This window comes from Melanostigma gelatinosum (genome assembly GCF_949748355.1).
Source record: "Melanostigma gelatinosum genome assembly, chromosome: 19".
Taxonomy (NCBI): domain Eukaryota; kingdom Metazoa; phylum Chordata; class Actinopteri; order Perciformes; family Zoarcidae; genus Melanostigma; species Melanostigma gelatinosum.
Window position 1 is genome coordinate 7,596,104 of NC_136652.1, and position 23,461 is coordinate 7,619,564.

Here is a 23,461-nt window from a genome sequence, read left to right on the forward strand (position 1 = left end):
ATACTAAGTAGAAATGTACCATTGCAGGAGCAAAACGGGTCTTCTCATCACTATAAGGAGGGCCCCCAAAGTAAATCTTATTTAGGGCCCCATGCTGTCTAGAATGTAGTAAGCCAGGGATTCCCAAAGTGGGGTGCGCGCACCCCCAGGAGCTGCCTCTAGGGGGTGTGCGAGAGGAAAAGTGTAATGGCGGTCTGATGGTGTAATAATATTGTATTAAAAAAAAATGTAATTTTAATTTAAAAACTGTCAGGTGGGACATCTGAAGCTATCAGTCGTAAAAGAGGAGAGGGACAGAGAGAGAGAGAGGAATCGGAGGCGAGGGGAACGGAGAGGTGCAGCACAGACAAGTCGGGAGCACATCGGCCCATCGCGGAGTCAAGGTGAAAAAGAGGAAACGAGAGTGAGCATCAGACTGGGAAAAAAAAGAGGAAATATGATGAAAAGTATCTGTGTCTGGGCTTCACTTGGATTGGCAACGCAGATTGCCCAAAGCCACAGTGCGTGGTGTGCAGTGAGGTTCTGGCTAACAGTCTGAAGCTCTTATTTACGTCGCCACCTGAACAACAAACATGCCAGTGCAAGTCAAAAGCCCCTTACATTGTTTATATCGAAATTGGAGGAGTTACAAAACAGCCAAAAACAACTGGAGTCTCATTCATGTGTTGGTCTATAAATGACGCACTACGGGCTTCATATCTGGTTACAGAATAGCGAGAAAGGGGCTACCGCACACAATCGCCGAAGACGTGAGCTTGCCAGCTGCCAGAGAGATGGTGGAATGTATGATTGGGGAGAAAGAAGCAAAAAAGTTGGACATGATCCCGGTGTCCAACAACACTGTGTCGCCGCATCGATGCTTTGTCCGAAGACATCCTGGCTACATTAGTCGCTCATTAATTGTAAATTAAATGTGATAATCTGCCTCTGAGCCTGTGCGTGTGTCCTCGCATCCGTATTGCTCTTTAAAAGTGACGCCTTGTGTCACTGAAAGTTATTGAAACTTTGTTGCAGTGTTTCAGGGCGTTTTCACACCTTCAGTTCGTTTGCTTTGTTCCGATTCAGGGATTAATATGATACAATGTTGCAGTTGCTCCTTTGTTCGGTTTGTGTTCACACTGCAACATTTAACAGCGGACTAAATCTTGTAAACAAACGCCACGCGCGAGCAAACTGTTCTCTCATTGGTCCGATTCTTATGCGGCTATGAAGGCTTAAAAGGCTCTGTTGCTTCTTTTTTTTTTTTTTTTTATTAAGGGGGGGGGGGTGCGCGAACCCAGTCGGGATGTAGAAGGGGGTGCGCGGCGTAAAAAGTTTGGGAACCGCTGTAGTAAGCAGTATGCAGCGCATACAGATTGAGTACATGTACACAGCTTGTAATCTATAACGCAGGCATTGTGCATAAAGTTGAGGAACTCTGGTAGCACAATTTAATCTGACTAAGAGAGTTTGTTTCGGCTCTGGTCCAGTTGAAGTTCAGCCAATGATTGTGCAAGTCCTGTTATTGTCAGTAGGCCTATGGCTCCATTAGACATGTTTTCGAGTCTCAACAGACCTCTTTGGCCTTCTGCCCCAGATCGAGTGTAGGAGGGGTTTGAAGTCTGTCCAATTTTTGGCAGACTTTTGGGTAGTTTCCCACTGATCCAGTGTGTGCTGAACTGTAAAGACGTCATTGTTTTTTTGATATCTTTAACACCGAGAACTTGCATTGCTGCAGCATTGACGACCTTTGATCACCTGCTGGAGGAGGCCGGCACCTTCGGACGCTGTCAGCGGCGTATCTTCGCCCTGCTCTGTCTGATGTTCGTGCCTTTCGCGGGCGTGAACGTCGGCATCGTCTTCCAGGGTTTCACCCCGGACCACTGGTGTCGGGACCCCGCGGTGGCGGAGAGGAGGCAGGCGTGCGGCTGGAGCCTGGCGGAGAGTCGCAGGCTGACGGTGCCTCCGGTCAACAGCTCCGGGGTGCTGCAGCAGAGCAGCTGTGAGCAGTACGACGTGGACTGGAACGCCACAGCGCTCGCCTGCGACACACAGGAACTGGACCTCAGTGAGGTCCCAGTTACCGGGTGCAAGGTGAGACCTCTGAGATTGATCTAAATCTGTAGAAGTATTTGGCTCTGCAGCAGCAATCATAGAAAGCTTGCATGTGATTTAGTGGATGGTTTGGAGATGAAAAACTAAATATATTAAAATGAGTAGCCTATTATTAGTTAAAATGGTGAGCATGATCACAGCTCCCTGATTTAATTAAAGGGATTCATTGGAAACGGTTTGGGGAATAGTTTGACATTTTGGAAAAAAACTAATTTGCTTTCTGGTTGAGAGTTAAGATCAAAATCCCTCTCATGTCTGGAAACATCTAGCCTGGCTCTGTCCAAAGGTAAAAAAAAAGGCAGTTGAGCCCCAGGTTGTTGTTTTTTAAATTAACCCGCAGGCTGTAGTTTGGCCACACCAGGTTAAATATAATAATAATAATAATTAAAGCTGCGAGCAGCGATGGGCGGGCCCTCGCAATATGCACGTCGGGGTGCCGGCGGGACTCCGGCCTGCGCGGCCGAGAACGTCCGCGACCGTCGGACGGCGCGAGGACTCTGGCTGATGCTGCCATTTAGTTCTGTGACCGTCAGACACTGCATGCAGGTTTAGAGCATGGCCCCAATATACTTTTATTTAAGTCCATATGTGATACATGTTCCCACCAAATTTCATACATCTAGGTCAAACGTACTGCGAGGGCTCCTTCGTCGAAATTTAGTAGGGGGCGCTATTCAGCCGATTTGCCACTCTGAACCAATAAAATCATATTCCCTAACTACATTTCGGCCTTGTAATCTACTTGCCAAGTTTGCTTATGTTTCGAGCATTTTTAGCCTGTCAAAATGACCTTCGTTGTTAACGGCGAAGACTGCATCGCCACGGCAACGGCGTTCGACGAAACATCAAAAACTTCATGATCTGGCATTATGAACTTCTTGTATTTGTGTGGAACAAATTTGATATTGATTTGATTTACCTACTGAGAGAAACAAGCCAAAGTATCAAGACTTTAACTTCCTGTTACCAGTAGGTGGCGCTATGACTATGATTCAAAATTGGCCTGCAGATGTCTTCAGGCCTGGAGTCTAATCAAGCATGTGAAATCTGGGAAAGATCTGATGATGTGGAGTCGAGATACATCAGTTTATTCGTTCATGGCGAAGGATCGAAATTCGCCGAGCCGCCACGTCGCCGCCCTTCAGTAACTTCTTACAATCTTCACAATGAAGCATTATCAAGGTCTTAAGGCTTGTTTGACAAGATTTGAGAGGGATCTGATTAATCTGTGAGGAGCAGGATGTCAAAGTACGCAGCGTACAACTTCCGGTTGCCACTAGGTGGCGCTATCACTATGATTCTAAATTATCATACAGATGTGTTCCGGGTCAGGATGTTATGACATATGAGAGATTTGGAGCAGATTCGACAATGTACGGCCGAGTTACAACAACTTCCTGTTTCGTGGCGAATGGTGTTTCTTTGACGCCACGCCACGGCCACATCGTTCGATAACTTTTTGATCTTTGAGTAACTTTTCACTGCCAAGGTCTCAAGAGCAGACTAGCCGAATCTGAAGTCAATCGGGTCAAATCTCTGGGAGGAGTTCGTTAAAGTATGACGCCTTGAAACGGTCAAAAAACGTCATAAAAGCAAAAATGGCCGACTTCCTGTTTGGTTTAGACAAAACGGCCAAGAGGATTTTTTGTGCGTCTCATCACGTTCCACATACCGACCAAATTTCATACAGCTGGGTGAATCCTGATGTTGGGGCTACTCAATAGGGGGCGCTAGCGAGCCAATATTTTATACTGCAGCTGGACACCCCAATCAGACTGCAATTTTCGCAAATTCTGGCTTGCGTGCCAAATTTCACAACATTCCCAATATCCCAAGCACCTCCTTTTTGCCATCAAACTGGTAAAATAATAATAAGAATAATAATAATAATTAAAGCTGCGAGCAGCGATGAGCGGGCCCTCGCTATATGCACGTCGGGGTGCATGCACGTTGGAGTGCCGGCGGGACTCCGGCCTGCGCGGCCGAGAACGTCCGCGACCGTCGGACGGCGCGAGGACTCTGGTTGATGCTGCCATTCAGTTCTGTGACCGTCAGACACTGCATGCAGGTTCAGAGCATGGCCCCAATATACTTTTATTTAAGTCCATATGTGATACATGTTCCTACCAAATTTCATACATCTAGGTGAAACGTACTGCGAGGGCTGCTTCGTTGAAACTTTGTAGGGGGCGCTATTGAGCCGATTTGCCACTCTGAACCAATAAAATCATATTCTATAACTACATTTTGGGCTTGTAATCTGCTTGCCAAGTTTGCTTATGTTTCGAGCATTTTTAGCCTCTCAAAATGACCTTCGTTGTTAACGGCGAAGACTACATCGCCACGGCAACGGCGTTCGACGAAACATCAAAAGCTTCATGATCTGGCATTATGAACTATTTGTGTGGAACAAATTTGATATTGATTTGATTTACCTACTGAGAGAAACAAGCCAAAGTATCAAGACTTTAACTTCCTGTTACCAGTAGGTGGCGCTATGACTATGATTCAAAATTGGCCTGCAGATGTCTTCAGGCCTGGAGTCTAATCAAGCATGTGAAATCTGGTAAAGATCTGATGATGTGGAGTCGAGTTACATCAGTTTATTCGTTCATGGCGAAGGATCGAAATTCCGTCGCCACGGCAACAGCTTTTCACGAAACAACAAGCTTTGAGTAACTTTTCATCACAAAGGTCTTTAGACTGTACCGACCAAATTTGAAGTTGATCTGATGAATTCCCTAGGAGGAGTTCGTTAAAGTGCAGCGCCTGGAAATGACAAAAACGACATGAGAAATTCATAAAAAATGCAAAATGGCTGACTTCCGGTTGGGTTTAGAGCATAGCCCCAAGAGACTTTTATTGAAGTCCATATGCGATACATGTTCCTACAACATTTCATACATCTAGGTCAAACGTACTGCGAGGGCTGCTTCGTCGAAATTTTGTAGGGGGCGCTATTGAGCCGATTTGCCACTCTGAACCAATAAAATCATATTATACAACTACATTTTGGGCTTTAAATGTGTATGCCAAGTTTGCTTATGTTTCGAGCATTTTTAGCCTCTCAAAATGACCTTCGTTGTTCACGGCGAAGACTGCATCGCCACGGCAACGGCGTTCGACGAAACATCAAAATCTTCATGATCTGGCATTATGAACTTCTTGTATTTGTGTGGAAGAAATTTGATATTGATTTGATTTACCTACTAAGAGAAACAAGCCAAAGTATAAAGACTTTAACTTCCTGTTACCAGTAGGTGGCGCTATGACTATGATTCAAAATTGGCCTGCAGATGTCTTCAGGCCTGGAGTCTAATCAAGCATGTGCAATCTGGTAAAGATCTGATGATGTGGAGTCGAGATACATCAGTTTATTCGTTCATGGCGAAGGATCGAAATTCGCCGAGCCGCCACGTCGCCGCCCTTCAGTAACTTCTTGCAATCTTCACAACGAAGCATTATCAAGGTCTTAAGGCTTGTTTGACAACATTTGAGAGGGATCTGATTAATCTGTGAGGAGCAGGATGTCAAAGTACGCAGCGTACAACTTCCGGTTGCCACTAGGTGGCGCTATCACTATGATTCTAAATTATCATATAGATGTGTTCCGGGTCAGGATGTTATGACATATGAGAGATTTTGAGCAGATTCGACAATGTACGGCCGAGTTACAACAACTTCCTGTTTCGTGGCGAATGGTGTTTCTTTGACGCCACGCCACGGCCACATCGTTCGATAACTTTTTGATCTTTGAGTAACTTTTCACTGCCAAGGTCTCAAGAGCAGACAAGCCGAATCTGAAGTCAATCGGGTCAAATCTCTGGGAGGAGTTCGTTAAAGTATGACGCCTTGAAACGGTCAAAAAACGTCATAAAAGCAAAAATGGCCGACTTCCTGTTTGGTTTAGACAAAACGGCCAAGAGGATTTTTTGTGCGTCTCATCACGTTCCACATACCGACCAAATTTCATACAGCTGGGTGAATCCTGATGTTGGGGCTACTCAATAGGGGGCGCTAGCGAGCCAATATTTCATACCGTAGCTGGACACCCCAATCAGACTGCAATTTTCGCAAATTCTGGCTTGCGTGAAAAATTTCATAGACTTCCCAATATCCCAAGCACCTCCTTTTTGCGACGAAACACTAAAAATAAGAAGAATAATAATAATAATAAACATTCGAAATTCAATAGGTCCTCCGCTCCGACTACGTCGGTGCTCGGGCCCTAATTAAAGCTGCGAGCAGCGATGGGCGGGCCCTCGCAATATGCACGTCGGGGTGCCGGCGGGACTCCGGCCTGCGCGGCCGAGAACGTCCGCGACCGTCGGACGGCGCGAGGACTCTGGCTGATGCTGCCATTTAGTTCTGTGACCGTCAGACACTGCATGCAGGTTTAGAGCATGGCCCCAATATACTTTTATTTAAGTCCATATGTGATACATGTTCCTACCACATTTCATACATCTAGGTCAAACGTACTGCGAGGGCTGCTTCGTCGAAATTTTGTAGGGGGCGCTATTGAGCCGATTTGCCACTCTGAACCAATAAAATCATATTCCCTAACTACATTTCGGCCTTGTAATCTACTTGCCAAGTTTGCTTATGTTTCGAGCATTTTTAGCCTGTCAAAATGACCTTCGTTGTTAACGGCGAAGACTGCATCGCCACGGCAACGGCGTTCGACGAAACATCAAAAACTTCATGATCTGGCATTATGAACTTCTTGTATTTGTGTGGAACAAATTTGATATTGATTTGATTTACCTACTGAGAGAAACAAGCCAAAGTATCAACACTTTAACTTCCTGTTACCAGTAGGTGGCGCTATGACTATGATTCAAAATTGGCCTGCAGATGTCTTCAGGCCTGGAGTCTAATCAAGCACGTGAAATCTGGTAAAGATCTGATGATGTGGAGTCGAGTTACATCAGTTTATTCGTTCATGGCGAAGGATCGAAATTCGCCGAGCCGCCACGTCGCCGCCCTTCAGTAACTTCTTACAATCTTCACAATGAAGCATTATCAAGGTCTTAAGGCTTGTTTGACAACATTTGAGAGGGATCTGATTAATCTGTGAGGAGCAGGATGTCAAAGTACGCAGCGTACAACTTCCGGTTGCCACTAGGTGGCGCTATCACTATGATTCTAAATTATCATATAGATGTGTTCCGGGTCAGGATCTTATGACATATGAGAGATTTGGAGCAGATTCGACAATGTACGGCCAAGTTACAACAACTTCCTGTTTCGTGGCGAATGGTGTTTCTTTGACGCCACGCCACGGCCACATAGTTCGATAACTTTTTGATCTTTGATTAACTTTTCACTGTCAAGGTCTCAAGAGCAGACTCGCCGAATCTGAAGTCAATCGGGTCAAATCTCTGGGAGGAGTTCGTTAAAGTATGACGCCTTGAAACGGTCAAAAAACGTCATAAAAGCAAAAATGGCCGACTTCCTGTTTGGTTTAGAGAAAACGGCCAAGAGGATTTTTGGTGCGTCTCATCACGTTCCACATAACTACCAACTTTCATACAGCTGGGTGAATCCTGATGTCGGGGCTACTCAATAGGGGGCGCTAGCGAGCCAATATTTCATACTGCAGCTGGACACCCCAATCAGACTGCAATTTTCGCAAATTCTGGCTTGCGTGCCAAATTTCACAACATTCCCAATATCCCAAGCACCTCCTTTTTGCGACGAAACACATAAAATAATAATAATAATAATAATTAAAGCTGCGAGCAGCGATGAGCGGGCCCTCGCAATATGCACGTCGGGGTGCATGCACGTCGGGGTGCCGGAGGGACTCCGGCCTGCGTGGCCGAGAACGTCCGCGACCGTCGGACGCCGCGAGGACTCTGGCCGATGCTGCCATTCAGTTCTGTGACCGTCAGACACTGCATGCAGGTTTAGAGCATGGCCCCAATATACTTTTATTTAAGTCCATATGTGATACATGTTCCTACCAAATTTCATACATCTAGGTGAAACGTACTGCGAGGGCTGCTTCGTTGAAATTTAGTAGGGGGCGCTATTGAGCCGATTTGCCACTCTGAACCAATACAATCATATTCCATAACTACATTTCGGCCTTGTAATCTACTTGCCAAGTTTGGTTATGTTTCGAGCATTTTTAGCCTCTCAAAATGACCTTCGTTGTTAACGGCGAAGAATGCGTCGCCACGGCAACAGCTTTTCACGAAACAACAAGCTTTGAGTAACTTTTCATCACAAAGGTCTTTAGACTGTACCGAACAAATTTGAAGTTGATCTGATTAATTCCCTAGGAGGAGTTCGTTAAAGTGCAGCGCCTGGAAATAACAAAAACGACACTAGAAATTCATAAGAAATGCAAAATGGCTGACTTCCGGTTGGGTTTAGAGCATAACCCCAAGAGACTTTTATTGAAGTCCATATGTGATACATATTCCTACCACATTTCATACATCTAGGTCAAACGTACTGCGAGGGCTGCTTCGTCGAAATTTTGTAGGGGGCGCTATTGAGCCGATTTGCCACTCTGAACCAATAAAATCATATTCTGTAACTACATTTCGGCCTTGTAATCTACTTGCCAAGTTTGCTTATGTTTCGAGCATTTTTAGCCTCTCAAAATGACCTTCGTTGTTAACGGCGAAGACTGCATCGCCACGGCAACGGCGTTCGACGAAACATCAAAAGCTTCATGATCTGGCATTATGAACTTCTTCTATTTGTGTGGAACAAATTTGATATTGATTTGATTTACCTACTAAGAGAAACAAGCCAAAGTATAAAGACTTTAACTTCCTGTTACCAGTAGGTGGCGCTATGACTATGATTCAAAATTGGCCTGCAGATGTCTTCAGGCCTGGAGTCTAATCAAGCATTTGAAATCTGGTAAAGATCTGATGATGTGGAGTCGAGTTACATCAGTTTATTCGTTCATGGCGAAGGATCGAAATTCGCCGAGCCGCCACGTCGCCGCCCTTCAGTAACTTCTTACAATCTTCACAACGAAGCATTATCAAGGTCTTAAGGCTTGTTTGACAAGATTTGAGAGGGATCTGATTAATCTGTGAGGAGCAGGATGTCAAAGTACGCAGCGTACAACTTCCGGTTGCCACTAGGTGGCGCTATCACTATGATTCTAAATTATCATACAGATGTGTTCCGGGTCAGGATGTTATGACATATGAGAGATTTTGAGCAGATTCGACAATGTACGGCCGAGTTACAACAACTTCCTGTTTCGTGGCGAATGGTGTTTCTTTGACACCACGCCACGGCCACATAGTTTGATAACTTTTTGATCTTTGAGTAACTTTTCACTGCCAAGGTCTCAAGAGCAGACTCGCCGAATCTGAAGTCAATCGGGTCAAATCTCTGGGAGGAGTTCGTTAAAGTATGGCGCCTTGAAACGGTCAAAAAACGTCATAAATGCAAAAATGGCCGACTTCCTGTTTGGTTTAGAGAAAACTTCCAAGAGGATTTTTGGTGCGTCTCATCACCTTCCACATACCTACCAACTTTCATACAGCTGGGTGAAACCTGATGTTGGGGCTACTCAATAGGGGGCGCTAGCGAGCCAATATTTCATAACGCAGCTGGACACCCCAATCAGACTGCAATTTTCGCAAATTCTGGCTTGCGTGCCAAATTTCACAACATTCCCAATATCCCAAGCACCTCCTTTTTGCGACGAAAGACTAAGAATAAGAATAATTAAAGCTGCGAGCAGCGATGGGCGGGCCCTCGCAATATGCACGTCGGGGTGCCGGCGGGACTCCGGCCTGCGCGGCCGAGAACGTCCGCGACCGTCGGACGGCGCGAGGACTCTGGCTGATGCTGCCATTTAGTTCTGTGACCGTCAGACACTGCATGCAGGTTTAGAGCATGGCCCCAATATACTTTTATTTAAGTCCATATGTGATACATGTTCCCACCAAATTTCATACATCTAGGTCAAACGTACTGCGAGGGCTGCTTCGTCGAAATTTTGTAGGGGGCGCTATTGAGCCGATTTGCCACTCTGAACCAATAAAATCATATTCTGTTACTACATTTCGGCCTTGTAATCTACTTGCCAAGTTTGCTTATGTTTCGAGCATTTTTAGCCTCTCAAAATGACCTTCGTTGTTAACGGCGAACACTGCATCGCCACGGCAACGGCGTTCGACGAAACATTAAAAGCTTGATGATCTGGCATTATGAACTTCTTGTATTTGTGTGGAACAAATTTGATATTGATTTGATTTACCTACTAAGAGAAACAAGCCAAAGTATAAAGACTTTAACTTCCTGTTACCAGTAGGTGGCGCTATGACTATGATTCAAAATTGGCCTGCAGATGTCTTCAGGCCTGGAGTCTAATCAAACACGTGAAATCTGGTAAAGATCTGATGATGTGGAGTCGAGATACATCAGTTTATTCGTTCATGGCGAAGGATCGAAATTCGCCGAGCCGCCACGTCGCCGCCCTTCAGTAACTTCTTACAATCTTCACAATGAAGCATTATCAAGGTCTTAAGGCTTGTTTGACAAGATTTGAGAGGGATCTGATGAATCTGTGAGGAGCAGGATGTCAAAGTACGAAGCGTACAACTTCCGGTTGCCACTAGGTGGCGCTATCAGTTTGATTCAAAATTATCATACAGATGTGTTCCGGGTCAGGATGTTATGACATATGAGAGATTTTGAGCAGATTCGACAATGTACGGCCGAGTTACAACAACTTCCTGTTTCGTGGCGAATGGTGTTTCTTTGACGCCACGCCACGGCCACATAGTTTGATAACTTTTTGATCTTTGAGTAACTTTTCACTGCCAAGGTCTCAAGAGCAGACTAGCCGAATCTGAAGTCAATCGGGTCAAATCTCTGGGAGGAGTTCGTTAAAGTATGACGCCTTGAAACGGTCAAAAAACGTCATAAAAGCAAAAATGGCCGACTTCCTGTTTGGTTTAGAGAAAACGGCCAAGAGGATTTTTTGTGCGTCTCATCACGTTCCACATACCTACCAACTTTCATACAGCTGGGTGAAACCTGATGTTGGGGCTACTCAATAGGGGGCGCTAGCGAGCCAATATTTCATACCGCAGCTGGGCACCCCAATCAGACTGCAATTTTCGCAAATTCTGGCTTGCTTGCCAAATTTCACAAACTTCCCAATATCCCAAGCACCTCCTTTTTGCTACGAAACACATAAAATAATAATAATAATTAAAGCTGCGAGCAGCGATGGGCGGGCCCTCGCAATATGCACGTCGGGGTGCCGGCGGGACTCCGGCCTGCGCGGCCGAGAACGTCCGCGACCGTCGGACGGCGCGAGGACTCTGGCTGATGCTGCCATTTAGTTCTGTGACCGTCAGACACTGCATGCAGGTTTAGAGCATGGCCCCAATATACTTTTATTTAAGTCCATATGTGATACATGTTCCCACCAAATTTCATACATCTAGGTCAAACGTACTGCGAGGGCTGCTTCGTCGAAATTTTGTAGGGGGCGCTATTGAGCCGATTTGCCACTCTGAACCAATCAAATCATATTCCCTAACTACATTTCGGCCTTGTAATCTACTTGCCAAGTTTGCTTATGTTTCGAGCATTTCTAGCCTCTCAAAATGACCTTCGTTGTTAACGGCGAAGACTGCATCGCCACGGCAACGGCGTTCGAGGAAACATCAAAAGCTTCATGATCTGGCATTATGAACTTCTTGTATTTGTGTGGAACAAATTTGATATTGATTTGATTTACCTACTAAGAGAAACAAGCCAAAGTATCAAGACTTTAACTTCCTGTTACCAGTAGGTGGCGCTATGACTATGATTCAAAATTGGCCTGCATATGTCTTCAGGCCTGGAGTCTAATCAAACACGTGAAATCTGGTAAAGATCTGATGATGTGGAGTCGAGTTACATCAGTTTATTCGTTCATGGCGAAGGATCGAAATTCGCCGAGCCGCCACGTCGCCGTCCTTCAGTAACTTCTTACAATCTTCACAATGAAGCATTATCAAGGTCTTAAGGCTTGTTTGACAACATTTGAGAGGGATCTGATTAATCTGTGAGGAGCAGGATGTCAAAGTACGCAGCGTACAACTTCCGGTTGCCACTAGGTGGCGCTATCACTATGATTCTAAATTATCATATAGATGTGTTCCGGGTCAGGATGTTATGACATATGAGAGATTTTGAGCAGATTCGACAATGTACGGCCGAGTTACAACAACTTCCTGTTTCGTGGCGAATGGTGTTTCTTTGACGCCACGCCACGGCCACATAGTTTGATAACTTTTTGATCTTTGAGTAACTTTTCACTGCCAAGGTCTCAAGAGCAGACTAGCCGAATCTGAAGTCAATCGGGTCAAATCTCTGGGAGGAGTTCGTTAAAGTATGACGCCTTGAAACGGTCAAAAAACGTCATAAAAGCAAAAATGGCCGACTTCCTGTTTGGTTTAGAGAAAACGGCCAAGAGGATTTTTTGTGCGTCTCATCACGTTCCACATACCTACCAACTTTCATACAGCTGGGTGAATCCTGATGTTGGGGCTACTCAATAGGGGGCGCTAGCGAGCCAATATTTCATACTGCAGCTGGACACCCCAATCAGACTGCAATTTTCGCAAATTCTGGCTTGCGTGCCAAATTTCACAACATTCCCAATATCCCAAGCACCTCCTTTTTGCGACGAAACACATAAAATAATAATAATAATAATTAAAGCTGCGAGCAGCGATGGGCGGGCCCTCGCAATATGCACGTCGGGGTGCCGGCGGGACTCCGGCCTGCGCGGCCGAGAACGTCCGCGACCGTCGGACGGCGCGAGGACTCTGGCTGATGCTGCCATTTAGTTCTGTGACCGTCAGACACTGCATGCAGGTTTAGAGCATGGCCCCAAGAGACTTTTATTGAAGTCCATATGTGATACATGTTCCTACCACATTTCATACATCTAGGTCAAACGTACTGCGAGGGCTGCTTCGTTGAGATTTTGTAGGGGGCGCTATTGAGCCGATTTGCCACTCTGAACCAATAAAATCATATTCCATAACTACATTTCGGCCTTGTAATCTACTTGCCAAGTTTGCTTATGTTTCGAGCATTTTTAGCGTCTCAAAATGACCTTCGTTGTTAACGGCGAAGACTGCATCGCCACGGCAACGGCGTTCGACGTAACATCAAAAGCTTCGTGATCTGGCATTATGAACTTCTTGTATTTGTGTGGAAGAAATTTGATATTGATTTGATTTACCTACTAAGAGAAACAAGCCAAAGTATAAAGACTTTAACTTCCTGTTACCAGTAGGTGGCGCTATGACTATGATTCAAAATTGGCCTGCAGATGTCTTCAGGCCTGGAGTCTAATCAAACACGTGAAATCTGGTAAAGATCTGATGATGTGGAGTCGAGTTACATCAGTTTATTCGTTCATGGCGAAGGATCGAAATTCGCCGAGCCGCCACGTCGCCGCCCTTCAGTAACTTCTTACAATCTTCACAATGAAGCATTATCAAGGTCTTAAGGCTTGTTTGACAAGATTTGAGAGGGATCTGATGAATCTGTGAGGAGCAGGATGTCAAAGTACGAAGCGTGCAACTTCCGGTTGCCACTAGGTGGCGCTATCAGTTTGATTCAAAATTATCATACAGATGTGTTCCGGGTCAGGATGTTATGACATATGAGAGATTTTGAGCAGATTCGACAATGTACGGCCGAGTTACAACAACTTCCTGTTTCGTGGCGAATGGTGTTTCTTTGACGCCACGCCACGGCCACATAGTTCGATAACTTTTTGATCTTTGAGTAACTTTTCACTGCCAAGGTCTCAAGAGCAGACTAGCCGAATCTGAAGTCAATCGGGTCAAATCTCTGGGAGGAGTTCGTTAAAGTATGACGCCTTGAAACGGTCAAAAAACGTCATAAAAGCAAAAATGGCCGACTTCCTGTTTGGTTTAGACAAAACGGCCAAGAGGATTTTTTGTGCGTCTCATCACGTTCCACATACCGACCAAATTTCATACAGCTGGGTGAATCCTGATGTTGGGGCTACTCAATAGGGGGCGCTAGCGAGCCAATATTTCATACCGCAGCTGGACACCCCAATCAGACTGCAATTTTCGCAAATTCTGGCTTGCGCGCCAAATTTCACAACATTCCCAATATCCCAAGCACCTCCTTTTTGCGACGAAACACTTAGAATAAGAATAAGAATAAGAATAATAAACATTCGAAATTCAATAGGTCCTCCGCTCCGACTACGTCGGTGCTCGGGCCCTAATAATAATTAAAGCTGCGAGCAGCGATGGGCGGGCCCTCGCAATATGCACGTCGGGGTGCCGGCGGGACTCCGGCCTGCGCGGCCGAGAACGTCAGCGACCGTCGGACGGCGCGAGGACTCTGGCTGATGCTGCCATTTAGTTCTGTGACCGTCAGACACTGCATGCAGGTTTAGAGCATGGCCCCAATATACTTTTATTTAAGTCCATATGTGATACATGTTCCCACCAAATTTCATACATCTAGGTCAAACGTACTGCGAGGGCTCCTTCGTCAAAATTTTGTAGGGGGCGCTATTGAGCCGATTTGCCACTCTGAACCAATAAAATCATATTCCCTAACTACATTTCGGCCTTGTAATCTACTTGCCAAGTTTGCTTATGTTTCGAGCATTTTTAGCCTGTCAAAATGACCTTCGTTGTTAACTGCGAAGACCGCATCGCCACGGCAACGGCGTTCGACGAAACATCAAAAGCTTCATGATCTGGCATTATGAACTTCTTGTATTTGTGTGGAACAAATTTGATATTGATTTGATTTACCTACTAAGAGAAACAAGCCAAAGTATAAAGACTTTAACTTCCTGTTACCAGTAGGTGGCGCTATGACTATGATTCGAAATTGGCCTGCAGATGTCTTCAGGCCTGGAGTCTAATCAAGCATGTGAAATCTGGTAAAGATCTGATGATGTGGAGTCGAGATACATCAGTTTATTCGTTCATGGCGAAGGATCGAAATTCGCCGAGCCGCCACGTCGCTGCCCTTCAGTAACTTCTTACAATTTTCACAATGAAGCATTATCAAGGTCTTAAGGCTTGTATGACAACATTTGAGAGGGATCTGATTAATCTGTTAGGAGCAGGATGTCAAAGTACGCAGCGTACAACTTCCGGTTGCCACTAGGTGGCGCTATCAGTTTGATTCAAAATTATCATATAGATGTGTTCCGGGTCAGGATGTTATGACATATGAGAGACTTTGAGCAGATTCGACAATGTACGGCCGAGTTACAACAACTTCCTGTTTCGTGGCGAATGGTGTTTCTTTGACGCCACGCCACGGCCACATCGTTCGATAACTTTTTGATCTTTGAGTAACTTTTCACTGCCAAGGTCTCAAGAGCAGACTCGCCGAATCTGAAGTCAATCGGGTCAAATCTCTGGGAGGAGTTCGTTAAAGTATGACGCCTTGAAACGGTAAAAAAACGTCATAAAAGTAAAAATGGCCGACTTCCTGTTTGGTTTAGAGAAAACGGCCAAGAGGATTTTTTGTGCGTCTCATCACGTTCCACATACCGACAAAATTTCATACAGCTGGGTGAAACCTGATGTTGGGGCTACTCAATAGTGGGCGCTAGCGAGCCAATATTTCATACCGCAGCTGGACACCCCAATCAGACTGCAATTTTCGCAAATTCTGGCTTGCGTGCCAAATTTCACAACATTCCCAATATCCCAAGCACCTCCTTTTTGCGACGAAACACTAAAAATAATAATAAGAATAATAATAATAATAAACATTACGGTTTCAATAGGTCCTCCGCTCCGACTACGTCGGTGCTCGGGCCCTAATAAGAATAATAAACATTCGAAATTCAATAGGTCCTCCGCTCCGACTACGTCGGTGCTCGGGCCCTAATAATAATTAAAGCTGCGAGCAGCGATGGGCGGGCCCTCGCAATATGCACGTCGGGGTGCCGGCGGGCCTCCGGCCTGCGCGGCCGAGAACGTCCGCGACCGTCGGACGGCGCGAGGACTCTGGCTGATGCTGCCATTTAGTTCTGTGACCGTCAGACACTGCATGCAGGTTTAGAGCATGGCCCCAATATACTTTTATTTAAGTCCATATGTGATACATGTTCCCACCAAATTTCATACATCTAGGTCAAACGTACTGCGAGGGCTGCTTCGTCGAAATTTTGTAGGGGGCGCTATTGAGCCGATTTGCCACTCTGAACCAATAAAATCATATTCCCTAACTACATTTCGGCCTTGTAATCTACTTGCCAAGTTTGCTTATGTTTCGAGCATTTTTAGCCTGTCAAAATGACCTTCGTTGTTAACGGCGAAGACTGCATCGCCACGGCAACGGCGTTCGACGAAACATCAAAAACTTCATGATCTGGCATTATGAAGTTCTTGTATTTGTGTGGAACAAATTTGATATTGATTTGATTTACCTACTGAGAGAAACAAGCCAAAGTATCAAGACTTTAACTTCCTGTTACCAGTAGGTGGCGCTATGACTATGATTCAAAATTGGCCTGCAGATGTCTTCAGGCCTGGAGTCTAATCAAGCATGTGAAATCTGGTAAAGATCTGATGATGTGGAGTCGAGATACATCAGTTTATTCGTTCATGGCGAAGGATCGAAATTCGCCGAGCCGCCACGTCGCCGTCCTTCAGTAACTTCTTACAATCTTCACAATGAAGCATTATCAAGGTCTTAAGGCTTGTTTGACAACATTTGAGAGGGATCTGATTAATCTGTGAGGAGCAGGATGTCAAAGTACGCAGCGTACAACTTCCGGTTGCCACTAGGTGGCGCTATCACTATGATTCTAAATTATCATACAGATGTGTTCCGGGTCAGGATGTTATGACATATGAGAGATTTTGAGCAGATTCGACAATGTACGGCCGAGTTACAACAACTTCCTGTTTCGTGGCGAATGGTGTTTCTTTGACGCCACGCCACGGCCACATAGTTCGATAACTTTTTGATCTTTGAGTAACTTTTCACTGCCAAGGTCTCAAGAGCAGACTAGCCGAATCTGAAGTCAATCGGGTCAAATCTCTGGGAGGAGTTCGTTAAAGTATGACGCCTTGAAACGGTCAAAAAACGTCATAAAAGCGAAAATGGCCGACTTCCTGTTTGGTTTAGAGAAAACGGCCAAGAGGATTTTTTGTGCGTCTCATCACGTTCCACATACCTACCAACTTTCATACAGCTGGGTGAAACCTGATGTTGGGGCTACTCAATAGGGGGCGCTAGCGAGCCAATATTTCATACCGCAGCTGGGCACCCCAATCAGACTGCAATTTTCGCAAATTCTGGCTTGCGTGCCAAATTTCACAAACGTCCCAATATCCCAAGCACCTCCTTTTTGCGACGAAACACTAAAAATAAGAATAATAAGAATAATTAAAGCTGCGAGCAGCGATGGGCGGGCCCTCGCTATATGCACGTCGGGGTGCATGCACGTCGGGGTGCCGGCGGGACTCCGGCCTGCGTGGCCGAGAACGTCCGCGACCGTCGGACGGCGCGAGGACTCTGGTTGATGCTGTCATTCAGTTCCGTGACCGTCAGACACTGCATGCAGGTTCAGAGCATGGCCCCAATATACTTTTATTTAAGTCCATATGTGATACATGTTCCTACCAAATTTCATACATCTAGGTGAAACGTACTGCGAGGGCTGCTTCGTTGAAATTTTGTAGGGGGCGCTATTGAGCCGATTTGCCACTCTGAACCAATAAAATCATATTATACAACTACATTTTGGGCTTTAAATGTGTATGCCAAGTTTGCTTATGTTTCGAGCATTTTTAGCCTCTCAAAATGACCTTCGTTGTTAACGGCGAAGACTGCATCGCCACGGCAACGGCGTTCGACGAAACATCAAAAGCTTCATGATCTGGCATTATGAACTATTTGTGTGGAACAAATTTGATATTGATTTGATTTACCTACTAAGAGAAACAAGCCATAGTATCAAGACTTTAACTTCCTGTTACCAGTAGGTGGCGCTATGACTATGATTCAAAATTGGCCTGCATATGTCTTCAGGCCTGGAGTCTAATCAAACACGTGAAATCTGGTAAAGATCTGATGATGTGGAGTCGAGTTACATCAGTTTATTCGTTTATGGCGAAGGATCGAAATTCCGTCGCCACGGCAACAGCTTTTCACGAAACAACAACCTTTGAGTAACTTTTCATCACAAAGGTCTTTAGACTGTACCGACCACATTTGAAGTTGATCTGATTAATTCCCTAGGAGGAGTTCGTTAAAGTGCAGCGGCTGGAAATGACAAAAACGACACTAGAAATTCAGAAGAAATGCAAAGTAGGTGACTTCCGGTTGGGTTTAGAGCATAGCCCCAAGAGACTTTTATTGAAGTCCATATGCGATACATGTTCCTACCATATTTCATACATCTAGGTCAAACGTACTGCGAGGGCTGCTTCGTCGAAATTTTGTAGGGGGCGCTATTGAGCCGATTTGCCACTCTGAACCAATAAAATCAGATTCTGTAACTACATTTCGGCCTTGTAATCTACTTGCCAAGTTTGCTTATGTTTCGAGCATTTTTAGCCTCTCAAAATGACCTTCGTTGTTCACGGCGAAGACTGCATCGCCACGGCAACGGCGTTCGACGAAACATCAAAAGCTTCATGATCTGGCATTATGAACTTCTTGTATTTGTGTGGAACAAATTTGATATTGATTTGATTTACCTACTAAGAGAAACAAGCCAAAGTATAAAGACTTTAACTTCCTGTTACCAGTAGGTGGCGCTATGACTATGATTCGAAATTGGCCTGCAGATGTCTTCAGGCCTGGAGTCTAATCAAGCATGTGAAATCTGGTAAAGATCTGATGATGTGGAGTCGAGATACATCAGTTTATTCGTTCATGGCGAAGGATCGAAATTCGCCGAGCCGCCACGTCGCCGCCCTTCAGTAACTTCTTACAATTTTCACAATGAAGCATTATCAAGGTCTTAAGGCTTGTATGACAACATTTGAGAGGGATCTGATTAATCTGTTAGGAGCAGGATGTCAAAGTACGCAGCGTACAACTTCCGGTTGCCACTAGGTGGCGCTATCAGTTTGATTCAAAATTATCATACAGATGTGTTCCGGGTCAGGATGTTATGACATATGAGAGACTTTGAGCAGATTCGACAATGTACGGCCGAGTTACAACAACTTCCTGTTTCGTGGCGAATGGTGTTTCTTTGACGCCACGCCACGGCCACATAGTTCGATAACTTTTTGATCTTTGAGTAACTTTTCACTGTCAAGGTCTCAAGAGCAGACTCGCCGAATCTGAAGTCAATCGGGTCAAATCTCTGGGAGGAGTTCGTTAAAGTATGACGCCTTGAAACGGTCAAAAAACGTCATAAAAGCAAAAATGGCCGACTTCCTGTTTGGTTTAGAGAAAACGGCCAAGAGGATTTTTGGTGCGTCTCATCACGTTCCACATAACTACCAACTTTCATACAGCTGGGTGAATCCTGATGTCGGGGCTACTCAATAGGGGGCGCTAGCGAGCCAATATTTCATACTGCAGCTGGACACCCCAATCAGACTGCAATTTTCGCAAATTCTGGCTTGCGTGCCAAATTTCACAACATTCCCAATATCCCAAGCACCTCCTTTTTGCGACGAAACACATAAAATAATAAGAATAATAATAATAAACATTCGAAATTCAATAGGTCCTCCGCTCCGACTACGTCGGTGCTCGGGCCCTAATTAAAGCTGCGAGCAGCGATGAGCGGGCCCTCGCAATATGCACGTCGGGGTGCCGGCGGGACTCCGGCCTGCGCGGCCGAGAACGTCCGCGACCGTCGGACGCCGCGAGGACTCTGGTTGATGCTGTCATTCAGTTCCGTGACCGTCAGACACTGCATGCAGGTTCAGAGCATGGCACCAAGAGACTTTTATTTAAGTCCATATGTGATACATGTTCCTACCAAATTTCATACATCTAGGTGAAACGTACTGCGAGGGCTGCTTCGTTGAAATTTTGTAGGGGGCGCTATTGAGCCGATTTGCCACTCTGAACCAATAAAATCATATTCCATAACTACATTTCGGCCTTGTAATCTACTTGCCAAGTTTGGTTATGTTTCGAGCATTTTTAGCCTCTCATAATGACCTTCGTTGTTAACGGCGAAGGATGCGTCGCCACGGCAACAGATTTTCACGAAACAACAAGCTTTGAGTAACTTTTCATCACAAAGGTCTTTAGACTGTACCGACCAAATTTGAAGTTGATCTGATGAATTCCCTAGGAGGAGTTCGTTAAAGTGCAGTGCCTGGAAATGACAAAAACGACATGAGAAATTCATAAAAAAGGCAAAATGGCTGACTTCCGGTTGGGTTTAGAGCATAGCCCCAAGAGACTTTTATTGAAGTCCATATGCGATACATGTTCTTACCACATTTCATACATCTAGGTCAAACGTACTGCGAGGGCTGCTTCGTCGAAATTTTGTAGGGGGCGCTATTGAGCCGATTTGCCACTCTGAACCAATAAAATCATATTCTATAACTACATTTCGGCCTTGTAATCTACCTGCCAAGTTTGCTTATGTTTCGAGCATTTTTAGCCTCTCAAAATGACCTTCGTTGTTAACGGCGAACACTGCATCGCCACGGCAACGGCGTTCGACGAAACATTGAAAGCTTCATGATCTGGCATTATGAACTTCTTGTATTTGTGTGGAACAAATTTGATATTGATTTGATTTACCTACTAAGAGAAACAAGCCAAAGTATCAAGACTTTAACTTCCTGTTACCAGTAGGTGGCGCTATGACTATGATTCAAAATTGGCCTGCAGATGTCTTCAGGCCTGGAGTCTAATCAAGCATGTGAAATCTGGTAAAGATCTGATGATGTGGAGTCGAGATACATCAGTTTATTCGTTCATGGCGAAGGATCGAAATTCGCCGAGCCGCCACGTCGCCGCCCTTCAGTAACTTCTTGCAATCTTCACAATGAAGCATTATCAAGGTCTTAAGGCTTGTTTGACAACATTTGAGAGGGATCTGATGAATCTGTGAGGAGCAGGATGTCAAAGTACGCAGCGTACAACTTCCGGTTGCCACTAGGTGGCGCTATCACTATGATTCAAAATTATCATATAGATGTGTTCCGGGTCAGGATGTTATGACATATGAAAGATTTGGAGCAGATTCGACAATGTACGGCCGAGTTACAACAACTTCCTGTTTCGTGGCGAATGGTGTTTCTTTGACGCCACGCCACGGCCACATAGTTCGATAACTTTTTGATCTTTGAGTAACTTTTCACTGCCAAGGTCTCAAGAGCAGACTAGCCGAATCTGAAGTCAATCGGGTCAAATCTCTGGGAGGAGTTCGTTAAAGTATGACGCCTTGAAACGGTCAAAAAACGTCATAAAAGCAAAAATGGCCGACTTCCTGTTTGGTTTAGAGAAAACGGCCAAGAGGATTTTTTGTGCGTCTCATCACGTTCCACATACCTACCAACTTTCATACAGCTGGGTGAAACCTGATGTTGGGGCTACTCAATAGGGGGCGCTAGCGAGCCAATATTTCATACCGCAGCTGGGCACCCCAATCAGACTGCAATTTTCGCAAATTCTGGCTTGCTTGCCAAATTTCACAAACTTCCCAATATCCCAAGCACCTCCTTTTTGCGACGAAACACATAAAATAATAAGAATAATAATAATAAACATTCGAAATTCAATAGGTCCTCCGCTCCGACTACGTCGGTGCTCGGGCCCTAATTAAAGCTGCGAGCAGCGATGAGCGGGCCCTCGCAATATGCACGTCGGGGTGCATGCACGTCGGGGTGCCGGCGGGACTCCGGCCTGCGCGGCCGAGAACGTCCGCGACCGTCAGACGGCGCGAGGACTCTGGTTGATGCTGTCATTCAGTTCCGTGACCGTCAGACACTGCATGCAGGTTCAGAGCATGGCCCCAATATACTTTTATTTAAGTCCATATGCGATACATGTTCCTACCACATTTCATACATCTAGGTCAAACGTACTGCGAGGGCTGCTTCGTCGAAATTTTGTAGGGGGCGCTATTGAGCCGATTTGGCACTCTGAACCAATAAAATCAGATTCTGTAACTACATTTCGGCCTTGTAATCTACTTGCCAAGTTTGCTTATGTTTCGAGCATTTTTAGCCTCTCAAAATGACCTTCGTTGTTAACGGCGAAGACTGCATCGCCACGGCAACGGCGTTCGACGTAACATCAAAAGCTTCGTGATCTGGCATTATGAACTTCTTGTATTTGTGTGGAACAAATTTGATATTGATTTGATTTACCTACTAAGAGAAACAAGCCAAAGTATAAAGACTTTAACTTCCTGTTACCAGTAGGTGGCGCTATGACTATGATTCAAAATTGGCCTGCAGATGTCTTCAGGCCTGGAGTCTAATCAAACTCGTGAAATCTGGTAAAGATCTGATGATGTGGAGTCGAGTTACATCAGTTTATTCGTTCATGGCGAAGGATCGAAATTCGCCGAGCCGCCACGTCGCCGCCCTTCAGTAACTTCTTACAATCTTCACAACGAAGCATTATCAAGGTCTTAAGGCTTGTTTGACAACATTTGAGAGGGATCTGATGAATCTGTGAGGAGCAGGATGTCAAAGTACACAGCGTACAACTTCCGGTTGCCACTAGGTGGCGCTATCACTATGATTCTAAATTATCATATAGATGTGTTCCGGGTCAGGATGTTATGACATATGAGAGATTTTGAGCAGATTCGACAATGTACGGCCGAGTTACAACAACTTCCTGTTTCGTGGCGAATGGTGTTTCTTTGACGCCACGCCACGGCCACATCGTTCGATAACTTTTTGATCTTTGAGTAACCTTTCACTGCCAAGGTCTCAAGAGCAGACTAGCCGAATCTGAAGTCAATCGGGTCAAATCTCTGGGAGGAGTTCGTTAAAGTATGACGCCTTGAAACGGTAAAAAAACGTCATAAAAGCAAAAATGGCCGACTTCCTGTTTGGTTTAGACAAAACGGCCAAGAGGATTTTTTGTGCGTCTCATCACGTTCCACATACCTACCAACTTTCATACAGCTGGGTGAATCCTGATGTCGGGGCTACTCAATAGGGGGCGCTAGCGAGCCAATATTTCATACTGCAGCTGGACACCCCAATCAGACTGCAATTTTCGCAAATTCTGGCTTGCGTGCCAAATTTCACAACATTCCCAATATCCCAAGCACCTCCTTTTTGCGACGAAACACATAAAATAATAAGAATAATAATAATAAACATTCGAAATTCAATAGGTCCTCCGCTCCGACTACGTCGGTGCTCGGGCCCTAATTAAAGCTGCGAGCAGCGATGAGCGG

General features: G+C 45.2%; 1 protein-coding gene across 1 annotated transcript in view; it reads left to right on the plus strand.

The window, feature by feature from the left end:
- Nucleotides 1-23,461, plus strand: part of LOC306793500 (solute carrier family 22 member 2-like) — a gene marked incomplete at its 5' end in the record, with an annotated part of 56,936 nt that overhangs the window by 1,103 nt on the left and 32,372 nt on the right. Inside the window, one exon of the mRNA XM_079291143.1 lies at nt 1,718-2,073. Within this exon, the coding sequence (XP_079147269.1) occupies nt 1,718-2,073 (356 nt within the window). The remainder of the gene's footprint in view (nt 1-1,717; nt 2,074-23,461) is intronic.